Source organism: Temnothorax longispinosus, chromosome 5 (assembly GCF_030848805.1).
Source record: "Temnothorax longispinosus isolate EJ_2023e chromosome 5, Tlon_JGU_v1, whole genome shotgun sequence".
Classification (NCBI taxonomy): Eukaryota; Metazoa; Arthropoda; class Insecta; order Hymenoptera; family Formicidae; genus Temnothorax; species Temnothorax longispinosus.
Genome location: NC_092362.1, coordinates 7,546,801 through 7,569,492, shown reverse-complemented (window position 1 = coordinate 7,569,492; position 22,692 = coordinate 7,546,801). Strand labels below are relative to the sequence as shown.

The 22,692-nt window shown below is 39.0% G+C and overlaps 1 protein-coding gene across 3 annotated transcripts in view; it reads right to left on the bottom strand.

Annotated features, from left to right (window-relative positions):
* Rpb8 (DNA-directed RNA polymerases I, II, and III subunit Rpb8) overlaps positions 1-22,692 on the bottom strand; it is a 53,120-nt gene that overhangs the window by 13,809 nt on the left and 16,619 nt on the right. For 2 of the 3 annotated variants that reach the window (XM_071778156.1, XM_071778157.1), the window contains exons 2-3: positions 16,066-16,149; positions 9,960-10,140 (exon numbers count right to left, since the gene is read on the bottom strand). In XM_071778156.1, the coding sequence (XP_071634257.1) occupies positions 9,960-10,140; positions 16,066-16,149 (265 nt within the window). Of the gene's footprint in view, positions 1-9,959; positions 10,141-13,336; positions 15,100-16,065; positions 16,150-22,692 lie in introns of those variants that run through there. The other variant, XM_071778155.1, reaches the window with a different exon arrangement.

The window sequence follows — 22,692 nt, the reverse complement described above, 5'->3', positions numbered from 1 at the left end:
AAACGATAAAGATGCGATAGTGAAAATGCAAACGTTTGGCTGGTCGAACCTCGTCGTTGTTGGCACGGAAAAAAGGATTCGTGCGAAAATCGAAACGGATATTGCTGTGCACAATTATGTAAAAGAATTGCTCTTCCAGCGGAAGCAAGATTCGCTTTGATATTAAAGATCGGCCTCTTGTTCTTTGAATGTAAAACGAACGAAAAAACATTCAAAAAAAACATACAAAAATAATTCAACGTAAAAAATACAATTAATAAAATATTATGTCATTGAAATGATAGATTAGCTTTTCACAGTTCTGTGATGGGATCAGTAATTTTACAATAATTAGTCATTGTTTTAAATTTTGCAGCATACACTTCTGAAAACGTTAAAATCAGGTCTTTTTTAATACACGCGATACTGGTAACCGACAACTTTTCTACTTGTACGTTGTACGTCAGGCATACCGCAAATGCGAGGAGTGGTTGTAGGGGAGTTGAAGCAACACGTGGCGGTCGGGGCGCGTAGCCGCGGTCGCTCGACTGCAAAGCAAAGTCCGTAACTACTGTGCGCTCAATGTCACGGTTTGCACCTATCAGACTATCACGATATCGCGCGTAGAAAATATAGAATGTAGAATAGTAGTAGTAATAATAACAACATATATATGACATTAATAGTAGGTGATAATAATATAGCAAGCATTGATTTTTTACATCTGTACAGACAACTTGTAAAGACACGGAAAAAATGGATGTAAACCAATGGAAATAAATGTGTGGATGATAGAAAGATGACAATAGAAGGATAATATATAAATTATATAAATTATATTTTAAAACATGTAACATAATATGTAACATAAAATACCAGAAAAGATGCTTCAAAGTTAAATTTACCCTCGTAATTGATAACGACTATAGTTTAGATGATGTAATGGTTAACCAGATATAACGGAATTATTACTTTATGAAATATGAACGAGTATTGATATATAATGCAGTCGATGCGCCGAGTCTCAAGCACCGTTGACGCTATAATGATAGAGAGCATGGCATGTTTATGTGCTATTTAAAATTTTTTTATGTATCAAGCAGTTTTTCAAGGAAAACTAATACTTTAACATTGATAGACGCATATTGATAGCTGACGAAAATGGTAGTTAAAATTTGGGAATCACAAAGATACATATTTAGACCATGGAAAAATCTTCGGAATATAAAACCCTCGTAAAACGAGCGACAAATTCAACGAGTTTCATAGAGGCTTTCGTGAATGAGGCTACCTCTTATCCGATGGAGGTGTGCACCGAGAGCTCGTGCCCCTATATAATCCCTCTTAATTGCGCGAAGAATGATATTCACCCTTATATGGCAATGACCACTTGACACATATGTAATGAAGCGGAATTTCGAAAATAAATTCGGAATATCAAAAATGTACAATCTATTATTCATAGCCTGATAAGAATTGCATATAAAATTGTTAAAATATTTCTTAATATCGTAGAGTTTCGAATTACCCCCAAATATAATTATTTGGATAAAAATAAAAATCAACAGATTGTAAAAATAAACAATAGAAAATATAAGTTTCCTCGCACAAATAACGATACCTCGCTATCTCGGAAACATGGTCATAGCAAGAAGCGCAGAGAACATCGAGATCGTAAAGACGGGGAAAGGAACGGGTGTATCGATCCAAAGGAAGCAGCTTTTACTCTCATCTGTGTGAGCAATGGATATAGAGATACGCTCACGCTTGTTGACCTTGAGCGACATTAAGGATGCAATAAATTTTAAGAAATAAAAGATTAAGGAGACGCGATCGTATCCTAATTACGCGAACGTAACAATTTTTTTCTCGTTATTAATATGTATGTTCATTGATCGACATATGTATCACCAAATAGAATCGATCAATTCTAAGTGCAAATTGAACTTTAATGGCTTCGGTATAACCGAAACAACAGTAATTTTTTCTAAAACAGAGAAAAATTAAAACCTTATTTTCTCAAGATTAAAATCAACCTATATTCGAGCCCACGGTATATCGGAAAATATTACATCGCATTTATCCCATAACGCAATTATATCTCGATATCATGTACTTCGTAAGAAGTACTTACTAACAATAAGCAGACAGCAAGGACAGCTGCTTACCTTCGATCAACCGAGATTTCGATTCTTCCAAACGATATCGAGTCGGAACTGTCGGAAGTCGGCTACGTGCAACCTCGCCTGGCTGTGAATGCAACAACGTGGACTCTTCCGCGTGTTCAGGGAAAGTGGGGACGCGAGAACGGTCCCCGTCAGAGGTTGACCTAATTCCAGTCACTAGGTTAGCCTCTGACTGTCTGACCTTTCCCCAGGAGCGGTCCCGGCGACCGGCGAGGATGCGCGCGCGAGCGCACGTCGAAACTATAGAGATCTCTAGTTTATGACCATACAAACATATCACATATATATCTACTTGTATGCATTTGTGGACTCTACCACCGGAAGAATCCGAAGAATAATCGGCGCGAGAAAAAATAGAGTAAAATGGAGAATACAAATCATTTCAATTGTTAGACTCGCATATATATATATATATGTAGGTCCGGAAGTATGTTCCGGGACTTTTATTTTTTTACATCGGTATATTCCAGGACATTTGGCAGTTTCCAGGACTGTCCTGGAAAAAATTCATGTCCTACGGCACGTTTCGGGACAATTTTTTGAATCTGATTACATATATATGCGTTATATTCCAGGACTGTACATTTCAAAAAACGTAAACAGTCCCGGAACATACCTCTAGACCTACATATATATATATATATATATCTTTTAAATATTGCGTTCTCGCGCTATGCTTTAACCCTTTGCGATTCTGACAATTCGTGCTAGATCTACATTAATTTGTCCATATCTTACATTATCATAACTTAATAATAACCTTTTGTTAATCAATGACCGTGATATTTAGTAAGATAAGATGTTAAAGGTTAATTCTCGTAAATAATATATGCTTTTGCGTGTTCTGAGATTTTTTTATTTCATACTCTGTACGTTAATGAATTCGAGCGAGAAAATTGTTTTCTCTTTTAAAGCAGATTGCAGACTATATTTCCAAGTGGCTGCGTTGACTCGTATAACGTATTGCTGCGATAGTACGTTCTTTGCGAACTAGTAGCCTACTCTCTCGTAGCCTTGTACTTTAGAGATTGTGAATATATTACACGTATAACGAATGTGCGGGAAGAGGAAGAGAGCTATACTCATCGTCGTCGTATACGTAACGCGTGTATTACGCAATCACGTCGTGTTGTTGTGTTTATTAACAGCTGATTTGATTTCTTCGGATGCTCTAATTAAAACCTTTTCCGAATTTTTTTGAAAACGGATATTTTTGCTCATAGATATTAAAGCTCGACAAAATACAGATTTGACCTTATTAAATTAACGATATATCCAAGTTGCGGTATAAACGTTGTTCAATATTAAACAGCACATTTTATATCTCAGTAATTAGCAGAGTTATAAAAGCTCAGCTACAAAATTTTAGATCTCTTTTTAGTTCCAAGAGTTCATGAAACAATTAAATTTTGTGTGATTGACTATATATCATGTTCTGCCTAAGGGAAAAAGATACAACCTTTGATATATTTCATAAAAAATTTACGTGAGGCGCGTATAAAAGCATTAGCAAGGTATTAAACAAAGTCACGTTATAACTTTTGCGAGCGATACTTTGACTCTACCCAATCATGAGCGTTTAAACTGATGCCGACGTCATTCGTTGCAAAAGGGGAGTCAGCTTGAGTTACTATAAATTACGGTACGTTAAAATATCTCATAGTTGAATCGAGTATTACTTCTCATTCTAATAGCTATTCTGAAAAATTATGATCGACTGACAGTCGTAGTATTCAGTACATTAATACATTAATACAAATTCAACGCAGTAATAATTCGTTTTATTGCAATTTATTTAATTATATTTTTAGATATGTTTTACATTGTGCACGAGGTTATACGATTACGATAACATAATTAGTCTATCGTTCCAAAATATAATTGAAAATATATCTCATGATATATAAGGGAGTTATTTGCCGTGAATTGAAATATGACATGAGAGATTATTCGGAAGATGATTAACAGGAGATTCGCGAAAAAGGAGCTCTCCTGAGCTGGTAATTTCCTTCGTCGATACTACTGTAAGTGTTGTACCGAGTTACCACCAACACTCGCAGGCTCTCTCCTCTACCCGGATGCGAGCCAGGCTCCCTCCGGTTCCCAGGGGTGACCCAGTTTCGTTTATCCCCTCAGAGTCAGCCCACACTTGCCTGGCGAACACCTCCCTCGTGCACACCTACGCGCATTTGCCACGAGCTATATATACCCATTTACAGTTTTCTCGTTTTCGATTCTGTGTTATTTCGCTGTTTGCACGTGTTACGCGTCGAATTCAGACCGTTTCAGTGATTAGTTTTCAATGACCTGTTATTTTATTTACTTATTTTTTATTTAGATTACGTGATAAAAAATTTCACCGACTGAGAGACGGAATGTGATTATGTCTCTTTATAATGCTCAAATATTTATATTAAACTAATGTAAAGAACCATATGTTAATATTCGAATATTTTGATTAGAGCAACATTTTAAAACTTGGAACATATCTTGAATCACGAGAAGAACTTTATTTGAATTACTGACTATATCGCGGACTTGCATGCGGCCAGCGGCGCGGCGCATCGGTGCGACTCTCGGCACATACCTGTCGAAATCGTGCCAATAACATGCATGTAACACACACGCACGCATACGCACGTACGCACGCGCTGCGAAAAAGAGAAGGAAATGTTTTTGCACGTCAGTTGCCAAAATGTAGCATGCCGCAATTCCGCCCCACGATTTTACGTAACGCAGCAGTTCCGTGACAATTTTATCCGTCCGCCCGAGTTTTCTCGCTACGGCGCGGCGCAATGTCGGATGACGTGGCGGTTAAATTTTCCATCGAGTCGGCTGCGTATACGTACGCCGCTTTCCGACACGGTCCTGGCCTGTTCCCCGCGATATTAGGAGGTACATGTGACCGTGGAACGGCGGACGACGTGACTCACAAGGAAGAAAAGCCACGAGACATGTTGCGCATATGAACACATAATTTATAGCCAGTGCAATTTTACTGCCTACGGACACATGATACTTGAACGCAATGACGCATCGAAGAGCCGAATTTTGCATTTTAATACAAAGTTAATACATAAATTAAGACTGCAGTTGAAATTAATTATACCAAAAGATTAATTAAATTTAAGATTAATTAAATTTCACCCCGCCTCTCTCTCTCTCTCTCTCTCTCTCTCTCTCTCTCTCTCTCTCTCTCTCTCTGTCTGTCTGTCTGTCTATATAAAAGATAACACGCTTCAATAAGAAGGATATAAAACAATATAAGATATATACATATAATACATAAAAAAGACAATAGTCTTCAGGAAAAAATTTTAAATATATGTAGAGTAGATAGAATTTTGTTAAGAGAAATAAATCTCACAAATTCCTCATATTAAAAGTATTTAACGTTGTATCTCAAGCTTGTTATTTATGATGTACTTATAAAAAAATCTCAAATCGCACTCCAAAGAGTCAATTACGCGCATCGTAAACTGGCATGATCCGAGAATGTCTCCTTTGTTCGATTAACAAACTAGAAACTAAGTTTACACTCAAATAAATATCGAAAAATCGGGCAACATAGAACTAAAACCTCTGACGGTGGGGAATTCTCTTAAACTCAGTCGTCAGCTGATTGGTCGTTCCGACGTCAGCTGATTTTGACAGCCCGGACGACCTTGCACGTCCTAGCCGAGGTATCGACCAATCGGGAAGCGCTGCACCATGCGCACGCGCCTGCACTAATCCTGATCAGCTGACTCTCGTGAAGCTCTCGCATCCTCGATGAGATCGAAGAAATTTGCGCTACAGGTTTTCCTGTCCAGACTCATTACTTCCATTTACAATTCCACTTACAATTAGCATCGAATAACGACAAGATGAAGACAAGAAGAATTCGCATTTCAATCTCGATAAAAAAAACGAGAGTATTTGTAAAATTGATGAAACTTGTTTGTAGTACTGCTTATCTATGTTGAACTTAATCATATTTCGAGAATTATATTATTAACGAGAACGCTAATACAAGAAATACCGATAATCCGTAATAATGATATAATATTGAAAGTACCATATCACGACCTAAAAAAGCCAATATAAATATAACAATTAAATAACTATAATTTTGAGTTTCAAATTTCTTTCCGAGTAGATCGCGTCGCGACGACAGGGTGTACCTGCGCGTTGCCGACGTTGCCGGGGCATTAGCTATATTCATTCCGGGGTCTCGAGCTACCTCGATCAATAATTCGTTTCCCAGCTGTCACGCCCCTCGCAGAGACGAACGAACGAACAAATTCAGTACTAACAACAATTATACTCTAATTATAGTACGACACTATGGGAGCTTTCCAGCAAGCGACACAAGTCGACACAAGTATCATTTTATCTATGTTACTCATTACCAAAAAAGAAAGATAGAACGATGCTTGTGTCGACTTGTGTCGCTTGCTGGAAAGCTCTCTATATTATTTGATCTCGTCCAAGTCGAAATAGTTACGTCAAAATTTTGATAGTTACAAAATGTTCGAGTCTCTCTGAGACTCATAAAGCATGATAGAAGATGTTTACCTTCGGCGCTCATTCTCATTCAATTTGTTACAATGGAAGTAAAATCTACCTACATTAAAGGACAGCTAATATCATTACCTTTTTCCAATGCTATTTAATATAGTATGTATAAACATATCTGCAATTGCAAATCACTAAAAGCGCCATCTCTTGAAAAAGGACCAAGATTCTTGTACCCATCTCCAATCAGATGACAAACATCTAAAGTCAACTTTCAATTATCTATGTGATTCGTGTTAGATTCAGAATTGAACTTTTTTCGTAATTTCATGTGCCGTGTAATAATAACAATTTGTGTATATGTACACAAAAGATATTTTGAAAAAGCAGAATACGTATAAAATACATAACACATGAAATTATAAGTAAAATTCTATCCTGAAAATCTGGCGCCAAGTACAGACAACGTAGAATGAATCTTAAACTGTACCTAAAGATGGGAGGCGATATCGTATCTACGATACGTATGTCAGGTCGTATAAACATCGTTTCGCTCGAAATCTTCTCTATAAGAAAATGGGGGGGAAGTAACCGATCGTAAAAGAATTTTTCGATTACTTCCGAGACTACTTTCGATCCAAGTCTGTCCATCTATCGCTTGCCGCTTTTGGCAGTTTTTCTCGACGCGGACGGACGGTTAATCTCGACTTTTCGGCTTTTGCCAGCCGGGTTGCCAATGCCCCCAGAAAACTGAGATACCACCAGCTGTGTTCACCCGCTTCATTACCTACCGAGTGAACGCAGAGTGGCTCCCTGTCCTCCGAAAGCTCGTTCCGCTGATCTCTCTCGTACGTGAACTCTCTTACCGACCGACACAATATACAATCGACATCAAAATTTTGTTAACATCCTAAATTACATTACATATAACTAAGATAACAGATAACATTTCAACTGAAACGAAGATTGACCGCGCATGGGAGAACAAGCTAATTAAAACATTAAACGTTAATCTGAGCAGATTAATGTGAGCATCATCACAAAGAAGCGTTACAAAATGATGTCGCATTCGATAAACAGCTCCGCACTCTACACTTGCACAGTCGATTTAAAGCACCTAGCAGATTCGAATGTTTAAAGCACACATCATTATCTTTCTCTCTCTCTCTTTCTCTCTCTCTCTCACATCCCTCCCCCCCTCTCTCTCTCTCTTCTTATCGTGGCGTCTACAACGCTGCGTTCTATCTTTAATAGCATTAGCAGAGCGTGGCACGTTTTGCGCGCAGTGGTGGCACAACCTGCGACGAAATCATCGGCGACGCGATCGACGCGACCGACACGACCGATACGACCGTCGTCGCGGCCACGTTCCAAGGTCAATGCGATAAGTCGGTTAAACCGCGGGGTTATCGCGCAATTCCGCATTTCGTTCAGCACGTTTAAATGGAAAGCCCAACGCTCGCGCGCAACCTCCGGTTTTCCGTCCGATCGGAAAGCAATTTAAAACTGCGGAACTTCCTCAATTTTTTAAATATTCTCTATAATACTTGACATGCTTGTTCAGCAAATTAATAAAACTTTTTCTTTTATTCTCGACACAAATATAAGAATTCATAAGTATTATTTCTAATATAAATATAACTTTCTTATGACGTCTGATAACTTAATATTTTATATCCACTTATAAAATTTATGATTACTATAATTATTATAATTGTGAATTTAGGTTTATTTGTCGCATTTATTTTTTGACAATAGGAATTATAGAAATAGTTAACAAACTGCGTTTGAAAAAATAGTGAGTCCATAGTTCATGAATGACGAAGCTAAAAATGGCCCATCCGATGACGCACTATTTCGGCGTGTTCAGCCAATCGTGCCAAGGTTTGGGCAATTGCGTATCACGTAATTCACACACAACAACCTTAACTTTACTACCACGTTGTCCATAATATTTCCTTGTGCCTAGCGTCATACAAAAACTTATTCGCCGTAGTATTTATTTGAAAAAAAATTAAGTATTAAATGCATACCGCATTTGTTGGGCTAATTTATTTGCAGCATAATCTCGTTCATACCCTTAACCAAAAAAATTGTCTGCAACACAATTCGCGTTGCTTAATATTCTTTTACTTTTCCATCATCCATTAATTACATAATACATCAATACATATGCTCATCGCATAAACGACATTGGTATGTGCCGCTTCTCGATCCGGTCGAGAGATCTTGTTTAGAGCGATAACCGAGCGACAACAGAGAGCCAATTTCTCTACAAGCGGCGTAGAAAGTTGTTTTCGGAAGCTCACGCGGCTTCATTGAGAGCGTTTGGAAACGAGCCAATAGGAGATCGCACAGCAGAAAGTTTGCCACACATCGATGTGTCATTTGAACAACGTCACGCATCGTGACGTTGCATCTGTGTGTATACCCGTATACCGGGCCAGCGTATAAATGTATCCGAGCAGAATCAAATTAACGCAGAATTTGCGATAAGTAATCGACAATGTTGCTCCTTACAAAAATTCGTTTGAGAACGTTTTTGATTAAGGAACGATACAAGAGCATTTCATGTAATGAGACTTCGTGTGAAATTCTGCTCGGATATTGTAAAAAATAACAAGTGTAGATTCGTTTGCACTACAAGATTTTTAAACATTTTTATAAATAATGAAAATTTGTATAAATCTATTTTTATCTTTAAATGTGTACAAATAAAAAATTACTCCAAAGTTGATAATCTAATAAGAGAGGATTAATAATAATGTTACAATGTTGTCTAAGACGTATCCGTAAAAAATTATGTTTAAAAATTAAGCGATACATAACAATTTTCGATAAACCTATGTAATTTACAGATTATATCACACTACTCTATCAAATACATGATGCTATAACAAGTTGTTTCGCTTATCTATTCTCATTTAACTATCGTTGCATATCGTACGTTTTATAAACAACGATACAAGATCACAAGCTAAAATCGTAATCGCAATATCGAAAATCATTAAGTGCAAACAAATCTTAACTGTTAGATTATATATTTCACTAGTAAGATCAGTCTGAAAGATTTGTCCCTTGATTTTTTAATTTTCTTGTCTTAATCAAAATCTAACAAAATATAAATGGTTAATAATTCGTTATTATATTTATTATTTTATTATCGTTATTATATAACTATTTCTTAATGTTACCAATTAGTCTCACTAAATAATAAATTAAATTTTTCCAAGAGATAAAAAACTAATTTCTCTCAGACCGATCTTACACGCCTGATACGACAGAACGGCTACTTACAGTCTGCTGCTGGGCTCGTTGTTGGCTTCGTCACCTTCAATTCGATACACCTTGCCGGACATGACGTACTCAAAGCTGTCTGCCCTGGAACCGCCCTCCTGTTCCATAGGGTTCCACTCGTTACCGTCTGGATATCCGTCCTCGCGTAACGTCGTCGCCAGCACAAGACGGAATTTATCTCCTGAACACACAATACGATATTTTGTTACACACGTTACAGAGAGAGAGATTTATCCCGTACTAAGTTTACGCTCCCGTACGCTCGTTAAATAATCTTTGTTCCGCACATTGCCAGAGAGAAAAATATCTTATTGTTACATACATAATTTTTATTAAAAAATTTTTTTTAGCTTGTAAGTTTTATATATTTGAAAAAGTTACATATATTCATATATAATATAAAATTTGATAATAGATATTTATTAGCATAAACTTAATTAATTAAAAATACGTAATACTTTATCCATCACCGCAATGACACAAATGTGTAAATAGAAATGAATTTCTGTTTCTTGAGCGCATCATGTAAAGGGAAAAAAACAAAACCTTTTATACAATCAAAAAAATGAAATACACGAAAACCTTGTTGGAAAAAATATACTGATTCGTTACTGCAACAACTAGATAATGGCATATTTTATTTGCGTTATAATTCACCGGATGTCCACGTTTTGACGCAGGATGATCACGATGTTTCTCGGATGCAAAAAAGCGCGAATAAGCCATGCAATGACGGAATATAAACGGGTCCAATAATAGCGTTCACGCGAATGCATCGAAAACACATCGCCACCCGATTGCATCAGTCACGTTGCATCCGCTAGTTGGCGGGTGCTGCTAGATTGTGTAAACTGACGGATCCACCCTTTTTATCCATTTTACCCGTTTCACATGCATACGATATTCCGATGGGTACGCGGCACTCGTGAGATGCACTTTTCATCTTGCTACGTAAAGTGTACTTGGTTGAACGAGTCGGTAGATGCAGTTTACAGAGAAAAGTAAACGCAAAATGTGCGAATGTGCGAAATTAATAGAAAAACTTGGATTATTCGTCAATTTATCGTCATCCCCACGCTTATTAAATCTACGTGCACAAAATAATTGCATACAAATTACCATATACCATATACTTGCTCTCGCGTCTGGCATCGAGGTGGAATCGATGGTGTTAAAAATAACATTTTATTATTTTATATTAATATGATTGAAACTTGTACTGTGAAAATATAATCAACAATTAAATCGATTAATTTTAAGAATCAAATTATGAAACTTTATTCGCATGTTCAACAAAATATCGCTAATCGTAAGTGTAAAGAAGAAAGCAAGATTGATAGTTTAAATCAAATCACTATCGTTAAATTAAATTAATTTAACAGTATTTAAATTTCTCGACTTCAGATCAAAGAAATTGTGTATCGCGATATATTTTCAAAGATACCTTTCTATCGCATCAGATGCTTTTAATGTCAAAGTAATATTTATTTTGAGCTCACGTGAAACTAAATTAGTCATGCAAATTAACCGCTTGTGGAATTGCGATTAAGATCGATATCGACAAAGAGAAAGAAGCGAATGTTGAAAGAATGTAGGAAGAAATGAATAAGAAGAGACAGGGAAGAGAAATAGAAGAAGCTGCTAAAAGGGGGTCATCATATACTTATGTACGTAGTGCTAGAGCGAAATTGGAACAGGCAAAGAAAAAAAAATTGAAAGAAGCCACGCTCAAAATAAAAGTACTTAAAAACATTTTACATATTAATATACGCATAACATAAATGTACATCTACAAACTTGTAAACAAAAATTTACGTTTCAATATAAACCGAATCTCGGTTAACTTGATAAAACTTGACGAATAAAATAACTAGCTGTACGATGTCAAATTATGAAATCAATCTATGAATTTCGAATTAAAATCGTTATTTCAATTAAATACACAGGTGCGGCTTGAACAGAGGAATATCCCAAAGAGGATTATCGTCGCAACGCAAATTACATTACAACTTCAAAGTAAATACACGAGGTCTTGTGCGTACTTGGTTAGTACGAAAAAGTTGCCCGTTTCCATACGAAGCCCTGGGCTGAAGCGATACGTAAGAAAGCCCGGGCCGCAAGGTCAAGGTTAAGCACACACAACGGCACACAAGGTATATACAATCGGCGCGCGAGTTTTAATCGATACTACATCGTCGCCGTCGCCGTCGCCGTCGCCGTCGCCGCACTGCCGCGGCCGCCGTCGAGCCGTCTTCTTCTTCGTTCGGCAACTATTAAGCTTAGATATTTATAATAAAAACGAGCAAAATTTTTGACGACTATCAGCCAAAACTTCTCATGTATAATCCATCGTTATTCGCTTATCGTTAATATGCTTCATTTCTATTCATCTTTTATACCTTACATTTACACTTTGCCGTCGTACTTGTTTAACCTTGAACAACGTGGAAATAATAAATCGAGACAGAACGTATCGCGATCGCAATGCAGATTTTTGTTTTAATTCGTCGATAATACATATATCACAGAAGCATTTTTCCGTACGTAACAGATAAAAGGTTAATTTTGTCACTGTGGTTATCAGCGAGAATGAGTCCGGGAAAACCAGCCAATTGATCTCACCGCTCTCCACGAAGAGTGGGTACTAGGTATGTACGTGAGTCGAGCTTACATCATAACAGTGCCACACCGTAACAGCGGCGGCTACTATAGATCATCCGGTCGAGCGTTGCGAGCGGTAATATCTCTCTCGCGCGCTTAAATTAACCCTCATTCAACCGAAACGCTATCGGTTCGTCTCTCCGCTGTAAAACTTTTCCGATAACTCGAGACGCGCGACGAGTAGTCGCTGATTATTTCAAGCCGTAATTTTACGAGCTAAACGAGCTAAACGAAAAAAAGAATCTAGAAACGATACTTTTGCTCCTCTAGATAATTAGATAGGTTCTAAAATAGAAATCTAAACGAAGATACCGATTGTAAGGTGAAGAGAGAGGGAGTGAGACAGAGAGAGAGAGAGAGAGAGAGAGAGAGAGAGAGAGAGAGAGAAAGAGAGAGAGAGAGAGAGAGAGAATTTGCTGGAGTTATTAGCCGTTTTACGCGACGATACGCAATATCGATTACGTTCGAGTATTCGAATGACTAATTCGACTAATTAAGGATCGGTTCATGCGGAACCGGAAAGAGAGGATGAGCGCCGAGCGTCGAGGAATCGCGCTCGCGCGGTTCACGACGGTGACCTTGAGAGAGCCGCGTAGGGAGGAGAGCCTCCCACGAAATCGATAACGCGTGACAGCGCGCGGTCTCTCTCTCTCTCGGCGGCGATATACATATATGCGCATTGAAGGGACGGGATCTAACACAACGATGCGGCTTACCTCGGCGCGACTCGACGCGACGCGGCACGGCGCGACGCGACGCGGCGCAGCGTCCGTCCGGATCCTGTCCGAAATCCGCCGCCATCTTGGCCCGTGACGCGAATCTCGGATCTCGGATGACGGGGGGAGGACGGCGCGGCATAGCGGGTAGCGGGCAGAGCAGGCTACTGCCTCCGCGCGGATATCCCGTATCCCGCTCCTTTTTCCGCACGACGGATCCATGATCCATCCGTGCGACCTTGCCAACCTTTCCGCCCGAGAGCGGAGCAGCGGAGATTCACGAGATCACAAATCGACGCTTTCGAGCGTCGCTGCCAGCGCGCACTACACATATGCCGCGCACTCGGACTTTACGTTGTCCGGGTTGTCCCTCCTCGTCGATGTCGACGTCGACGTCGACGTCGACGCCTACGCGTCTCTCTCGTCCCGACGCTGCTCCCGAGCAACGTCGATGTTATTCTTCGAGTACTCGAAAGAGACGAGAACGAAGATACGTCAAAATTGTGGCATTTAGACGACATGGCGCTTTATCCGCGTCGCCGTCAAACGACACTCCGATGCGACGACGTCGCGTATTCAAAATGTCTGCTCACTCGTCGTCGAGACGGACGTCACGCACATTCGAGCGTAGTCCTTCCGCACCTGCGAAACTCGTCGACGGCCGCTTGGACGTCGACTCGGAGCGCGCACTTGGAGAGAAACCCGGGTCGCGAAACGAACACATAGGCATCCGTCACTCCGCCACATCGCATCGATGGGGAGGCGACGGCGACGCCGGGACGGCGCGGCGCGGCGAGAGGAAAGGAAAGGAAAACGGAAAGCGGAACGCGACGCGTTTTACTCTCGCTGTCGTTGAGTTGAGGAAGAGACGAGGAGCGCGTACGCGGAAAGAGGGACACCGGACACGCACACGGAACAGCGAGCGAGTCGCCTCTCGTCGCCTCTCCTCCTCGAAAACGAACGAGTATCGCGCGCGCACTTACGACCGACACGGTTGCGAGTCGTGGCCGCTTTGACCTTGGCATTGAACTTGTGGGCGCCGGACGCGGGACGAGGCGTGCGGCGCGCGCCGCGCGACGCGCGGCGGAAGACCTGCGCCTGCGGAAGGGATCTCCGACTCCGGAGAGTCCGGAGTGGGGAGCGCAGCTGAGTCGCGGTCGTCGCGGAATGAGTGGCCCGAGCCGCCCGAGGTGAGAAGGGTGAGAAGGGGCAGAAGGAGCAGAAGGGGTCGACGCGACGGGGGCAACGGAGAACGGACGATATTATATAGTGGGAGGGAGATTGCGTCATCTCGCGCAAGCCTGAACGCCGCGCGTCAATACAGCGGCGCGGCGAGACGCGAGACTCTGCTTCTACCTCTGCCTCTACCTCTGCCTAGCCCTTATGGACTAACCTTCCCGCGCGTATGTACATACATACATATTGTATATTCAAATACAACATATATAGCTATCCCCATCTCCTTATCCATCCATGTATATCTATAGAATGTATTCCGTAACTATACGCACGTTGCGATTTAGGACTAACGTGTAAACAATCCAATTTAAGAATATGTAACGCCAACGTAACAGATTTTAGATACAACAAATTATTCTTTTGGTATTCTCTCTCTATTGTAATTCATCAGTTTTCCCCTGCTACATTTTACCGAACGTAAAATATTTGTATATTTGTATATTTGTATTTGTATATTTCGTCATATGATAGATGAGAGAGAGAAAGAGAGAGAGATTAATTTTCAACATACTTAAACTTGTTTAAAATATATATCTGTACAATTACTTTGCAACGACATGTAATGACAAGTAATATAATCTGCGACATACATATCACATACGTTTATTGTTGCATGTGCCGGGCGCGTGTGCGCTAAAAAAATTATGGGAACCAACTTCAACGTAATTTCACTTTGGAGTTGAAACACTTTCAAGGGATGAAACACTTTCGCAATAGCGACCCGACAGACCTGACAGTAGAGATTGCATCGAAATAAGGAAGGCATTATAGCTCTTCGGTTTGGACAAACTTCAGTTCAGACAAACTTCACCAATCGCCGCAGCCGCATCGGTAATCCAGAGGCGGAGCCAAGACGAGCCTCGAAGTCGGACTCGGTCAGCTCGAGTTTCCATTGGTCAAGTTCAGAGACGAGGAAGCATTAATCGCCACGATCGCGCAACTCTTCGGCGAGACGCAACGTGCTCTCGCTGAAGCAAGATGGCCAGGCTCAACGATAAATCGCACGTCATCGTATCTTCGATATAACCGGACGAACGATCGCGAAAAGATGAAGGGTTTGGAAAAAAGACGTTAGAGGGTGAACCATTTCTATGCACGTAGCACGATTAGCACAGGGGTGAATTGAGAGAAAACATGCTATCGTATCACTTTCATTTGTCACATTACAAATATCGTCGTCGTAGTGCAAAAACGAGATTTGAAAAATCTCTAGTCTATTATACTTATGAATTAAAATTGTAGCCCCCTTTAAGTTGCTTCTTGCAGATGAGATCAAAATAAAAATGTCCGAAATAAATAGAATTTCTTGAAAAATATTTAATTGATTTAACTTTTCTATTGCATTAAAACTCGTCATGTTATATTATATATAAAAAATATCTACATAATATAATAAAAAGTGCTTAAAAATATATCTACAAATACAAATAAAATCAATTATAATTTATACATATAATAAATAATAAATTTGACAATCATAAAAGACTCACCCAGGTCCATTGGGTATAACCAACTGTTAATGTCCAAGATGAGATCCATTTTGAATGACTCCGACTCGCAATGGAGTCTGCTCACTGAAATCCACAACGAAACAGTACAGCGTTAGAAATACACGATACACATTATCACATATTAATGGACGATTGATTAACACGAGGGAGACGGTTCATAGTTCCGTTCGGAGCTAAGAATTATCGAGAGGGAAATCTCATTTTCGATCAAAGACGCAGCGACGGTTGACATCACCAATAATCGTTCAAATGTGCGTTTAATTCACGATATTATGGGCTTACATGCATACGCACGCGCGCGCGCGCGCGCACGTACACACGCTCACTCACATCTCTATGTGAATACCAATTTAAGACCTACTACTCACACTTACATCTACGATAATTATCAAATAAAGTGTTTTTCTCATTTTCTTTCTTTCGCTTTCGTTTCCCTCTCTTTCATTATCAACTCGCATCATCAGTTAAATTCTTTCGACATTTAATTGAAACAAAGTAGTTGCACTAATTACCCTGCAGAATCATTTTACATTTATTGCCATATCGTCGTTCGTTCAAGCGATAATGACGCCGAGTTAACTTCAGATTCGGAATAATGTTGAATTCTTGCGTAGATCACGTACAAGCCAAAAAGAAAATGCGAAATCCAGAAGAAAACCAGCTATGTGCCTAGTGTATTCGAGATACGCGTATTGTCACAACTATACGCGTGAATAAATTCGATAAAGTTAACAAAATGGCGAATGTGTGTATGAATTGATAACATAATATAAACCATTGTTTTCATCATTATATTATAGAAATAAATAAATAGATTACATGCTATTGTTTTCAATGTTTTCCGCTGCAACGCCGCGGATAACATTACGATAAATTTTACGTTTGCAATGTTTCTCCAGGAATGCCTCTAAAGTTTTTATTGGTAATAAAAAAAAAGCAAAGTTAGTAATTAGAAAAAACATTTCAATTTTGTCTCTATTTCTCGTTTTCCCCTTTATCTTTTTCTACTTTCAAATTAATCGTGTATATATATTATATATATATACATATATATATATATATATATATATATATATATATATATATATATACACACATACTTGCACAAAACGAAGGGAAATCAAACAAAGACTGGAATGTCACGGAGAAAAAAAAAGAAAATCTGTATTAGAGAAACCGTAAAACTGGCACTAGACTATTAGGCCAGTCAAATTAGACATTGAGGTCGAAAGTGATGCGAACTTTTTTATTCCTTTTTAGGCGTGTAAAGGGTGTTTAGAAAAGCTTATTTCTGAGTTGTCGGGGTATTTGACCCAGAGCTTTTTGAGGGGGGGAGGGGAAACCAAAATTTTCGCGGTTTTTTGCATTTATCTCGTTTCGATTAATAGATAGCACTTTTTTGCTCGTGAGAAAGTTGTAGGGCTTGAAAAAACGAAGAAAATGAGCGGTGATTCGTTCCGATTCGTCAAAAATTGAGCCCAAGGGAGCCTCCGGAAGTCGCGCGTGTCGAGCCGAGCGTTCGGAACTCGGCGCGTTTTTCGCTTCTGTCTCTTTTCTGATAAATGCAATCGAAAAATGACTACTATGAAACTTGTAGAGGATGAAAATACCTACCATTTGCCGCATATTACATCAAAATTTATTGAATTTTTGGGGTCCTCAATTTTTGGAGGCTTGCCCAGGGGGGGGGGCTCAATTTTTGACGAATCGGAACGAGTCACCGCTCATTTTCTTCGTTTTTTCAAGCCCTACAACTTTCTCACGAGCGAAAAAGTGCTATCTATTAATCGGAACGAGATAAATGCAAAAAACCGCGAAAATTTTGGTTTTCTCTCCCCCCCTCAAAAAGCTCTGGGTCAAATACCCCGACAACTCAGAAATAAGCTTTTCTAAACACCCCCTACACGCCTAAAAAGAAATAAAAAAGTTCGCATCACTTTCGAGCAAAGGCCTTTTTTTTGTCTAATTTGACTGGCCTATATGCGCGTTTCGTGGTTCGTCATTCGCGGTTCGTCATTCGCGCCGATTCGCCAGCGGAGCAGTTTTTTGACGAAATCAAAGAGATGAAGAAATGAAGAGATTCATTTCCTTGATTTCGTCAAAAAACCGCTCCGCTGGCGAATCGGTGCGAATGGCGAACCGCAAATCACGAATCACGAATCGCGCATAGTCTATAGCGCCAGCTTAATCATTTGCGCGCGGCAAGGAATTAAAATGCGAGAAACTGCATCGTCCGAAATTCAGAAATGCAACTATGTTTCAGAGAATTCTTGACGTGTCACATTATAGATTAGATAAGAAAATTACCGGTAAGAGAATAAGAACACCATATCACACATTTGCAAATATACTGTTCTTTCACATATATGAGTCATATCAAAACTTGTCATAAAGGTACACATGTACAAAAAGGTACACAAACATGTACTTTCTTCCGTATTATCTTGTTATCAGTAAAATAAATTTTTTTTTAAGTTAATTTGCAATGTAATTAATATACAATTAGCTTTGCGTGTATATCTTTGTGCGCTTTAAGTAACGCTGCAATATAAATAATATAATATGTGTAATAATAATAAAAAATTTTTTCTTTGATCACAAAACCAAGTTTTAAAACTTGCAAAGAGCACACATCGCAGGATCTTTCACTCGAACATGCAACGAGACAGCAAAATCTTCTATGAAGTGCGTCTTCCCTTAACGATAACAATCGATCCTTTTATGAGTGACGAACAATTGGATGATCGCGAATTGCACGTGTCGCGCCTCCGACGAGCTTATCTCGCCGTACGTGTCCTTGGGATTCAAGGTCTCATACTCGATATTGATTTCGTCGATGTGTGACACCGCCCGGCCCGCACCGCGATAATCTAATATCGACGTGATATCATTCTCACGCGGTACGACTGATCTCGAGAGTGCTCGCGAGAAGCATTATCGACGCCATAGATCTGCGTCAATGAGTAATGAAGAAAATAAATACATCTATTAGAGCTTGCATCGCAACGTAGCTATCTCTCATATTAATTATTGTTAGTCCACTTATTATAATATGGCATAATTTTTAATATATAATCTAATTTTTCACTTAAATACATCGTAATTTGAATAAAACAATTCCATCCCAATTCCAAGGTACAGCTAGTAACGTCATAAAAAACATATTTATCAAATATTTCTTTAAAAAAAAAACACGTTTTCTAAATAAATCTTTAAAGTATAGAGAATATCTTTCGTTGATCGTGCAAAAGAAGATTTAAATCTTTATTGGAGAATTAAACGATCTAAAAATAGAGCGACGTGCGTATTGCCAGGAATTATCGCCTCCGCCGCAAGAAATTATTTCAGCAATTACGCCACGGAAATAATTCACTGATTATTCTGCCCTTCATCGTTCGCCGCTCTAGAGATTTAAAATCTCGGCTCGAAAGAACGGAATCAGGAAAAGTAGCGTAAACGTTTGCTCGCATCTCCTTTCTCCTACCCACGCATTCCACACCGTTTTTCCCAGCTGATCTCACCCTCTTTGTCTCGCATCTTCCCCCTCTTCCCTTTCTCTCCATCCCCTTTTCTCTTCTCATTCTCTTTCACTTTCTCTCCCTCTCGCTCGTTACTTCAATTTCTATATAAATTTCACTCCTATAAATAGTCTGCCATTGAAAACACTCTCTCTCTCTCTCTCTCTCTCTCTCTCTCTCTCTCTCTCTCTCTCTCTCTCTCTCTCTCTCCCCCTCCCTCCCTCCCTCCCTCTCTCTCTCTTTCTCTCCTTTTCAAAGAATCCACGTTTCGCAGCGATAAAATAAGAACACATAACCCCGGGACAACACTACGATCTACTCTCATTGCTGACGTCGCTCTCGGTGGCAACCTTTACGAAGGAGGGCACCGACGGCAACGGCGACGGCGTCGGCGCCGAAGAGAGAAGACAACCAGCAACGGCGACCTTAACGGTCCATCCGCTGCCGGCGTAAATTTTCCAACAAGCTCCCTCCTCTCTCCTCGAAAAAGGGCGACCACCCTCCCCGACCAGCACGTACCACCTCTCGTCGAGAGAGAGGAAAAGGGTGCACCCACCCTCTCACCAGTGCACCTCCACCGCTCATTCTCCATATTTCTCGGATAAATTTGTATTAATGTTATTCCACCGTAATAAGAAGGAAAAAGAAATAAAAAGTAAGTTGCATCGACAGTTAGTGGTTGCGTTAGTGTTTGCTACAAATTAGTTTCTTCGATTAATTTCCTATAAATCATCAATCTTTTGTCTTTTTCTCTCAGTTGTATGATCTATATCTATATCTATAACATAAAGATTTCCTCTGTGAGATTACCTTACAGAAGAAATTGATACGATGAATGAATAGCTATTGATAAGCCTGAGAACTCGAAAATTCAGATGTCCAAGTAAGTTATTTTTGCTTAATTCCTTTGATTCTAACTCACATAATATCATAGATGCGACATGACAAATATTTTGGGATAACACAAAATCTTTCTTGCAGAAGCAAAGTTGCAACTAAAATTTAAATTATTGAAAAGTTATCAGTCAGTTGCCAGATAAATTTTAAAGCCTTATATTTGATCAGCCCCTGTTCTTTGAGATAAAAAAATCAGACAAAATTTGACAAAATTCAAGATTAATCAACATTGAGGAAAGCAAAACTCAAGATATATATTCTAGTCTACATTCCAGTATTATATATATATATATGACTAGAGAATTAAGACAGTACTCCATCTTCCACCTCGGGTATCACCGTACTTTGTATAGCGCAAATTCTTGTGTAAATAGGCTAATAATATCTGCAAGTAATTTCACCAATAGGGTTGACTTTTTTGGTGGCTCTGTATCAACTTTTAAACAAAAACTTTCTCGTCTACTCTTGTAACCTGAATGTTCTCCATATTATGTTGTAAAATTTTAATTTTATTTTACTGTTCTTGTTTTTCTTTTCTCTTTGTACGCTAAAGGGTTTATTACCCGTTAATAAAGTTTATTATTATTATTATTATTATATACATATATATATATATATATATATATATATATATAAACCACACTAAATATTATATATTTAAATATACGTAAGAATCGTCCACTCCACGTGGATTCGTACTATCCAAATTACATAGCGCGAGAGATATTGCTCTAATCTCGGTAAACTTGACTTTTCCTGCCGTAATTACAGACTGAACCGCAAGCATCACAATTTCGTAGCATAGAAATCTCGACTCATTGCGATTTGATTTCGATCCTTGAAAAGAAAAAAAAAACGCAGAAAAAATATGTGGTAATTTTTGCACTCTTGCCAAGTTATCCCGCCGATAAGATCCACCCGGTGCTCATCTTCACAAACTATTCACTATTTGCATCGCACCAAAACGATCCCTCTCCCACCCTTCCCTCTTCGAAGGGAATGTAGAGAGGGCTCGGCCAGCCATCTCCGATACGCCCCGGCACAGGACGAAAAGGATGGCAATGCACTTACCCCCACATTATGTCGTCGACGCACTACTCCGCCTACTCCGAGTCCTTTTTTCCTATCCTGCTTATCCCGCCCTATTTCGCTTTCCAGTCCCTTTTTATCCTTTTATCTTTTCGTCCTGTTCTCACTCTTATCCGTGATTATCTCGCTCGGATTCGTTACTTTATTTTCCCTCGCCCCCCCCCCTCCTATGAATTCCATCCTTTTCTACAGTAGGCTTTGCAACTTGATGTACAGAATGTTCGCGTGAAAACGTCAAAGTTTCACTTGGTAATACAAACAACATTGAACACGTTTTTAGTTTTCTTGACTTTTAATACCACCAAACTTCTTATCCATACATCGATGATCATCTTTTTCTTCGTAAAAAACACACTCATATAGAGAAACGAAATTACAGGTTACGTTTTAAAAACCAACGCGAGCATCGCGTAATTTTCATTCGTTCCTTTTTTTCACGTCGCGTTAACTCCGCATTAACTTTTTCTATTCTTTTCTTATTATTTCAAACGAGAGTGTGTCTATATCGAGATATTCTCCGCACTTTCATTCACAATTAATTATTACAGCAAAACATATAAAACTTTGTAGTTTTACGATGGTATTATGTACGACGGAATTACACTTAAATACGGAGTTTAATAATCCGGTAATAATAATCGGTACAACACTGTCAATCAGGAAGAGCAAAATACGAAGACAGCGAATAATTTTTAGTCATAAGCGAATCCAACAAAAAGCACCATAAAGCGTATAACGCTCGTTACTTTTTAAATCCACTCGTACATGTTACGTTTTATATTTTATAGTACAATGTTTTGTGGCACATTAGCATCATCCAAGCAAATTATATTTCTAAAATAATATTATTAACGCGCCAGAAACTAAAGAAAATTTCTATTTTTTGAACAATTATTTAAATATCTGTAGAACTTAAATTTGAAATGCATGTATAAATGATATATGTATCTGCTGTACCTATATATATGTAGACTTTTAGGAAGAATTTCTCGTAATATGTGTGTAATATACATGTATATCTTTTTCACAAATAAAGATATTTATCACAAATATAATATTTACGAGTACAACGATACCTTTTTGGGAAATAGAAAAACTCTTC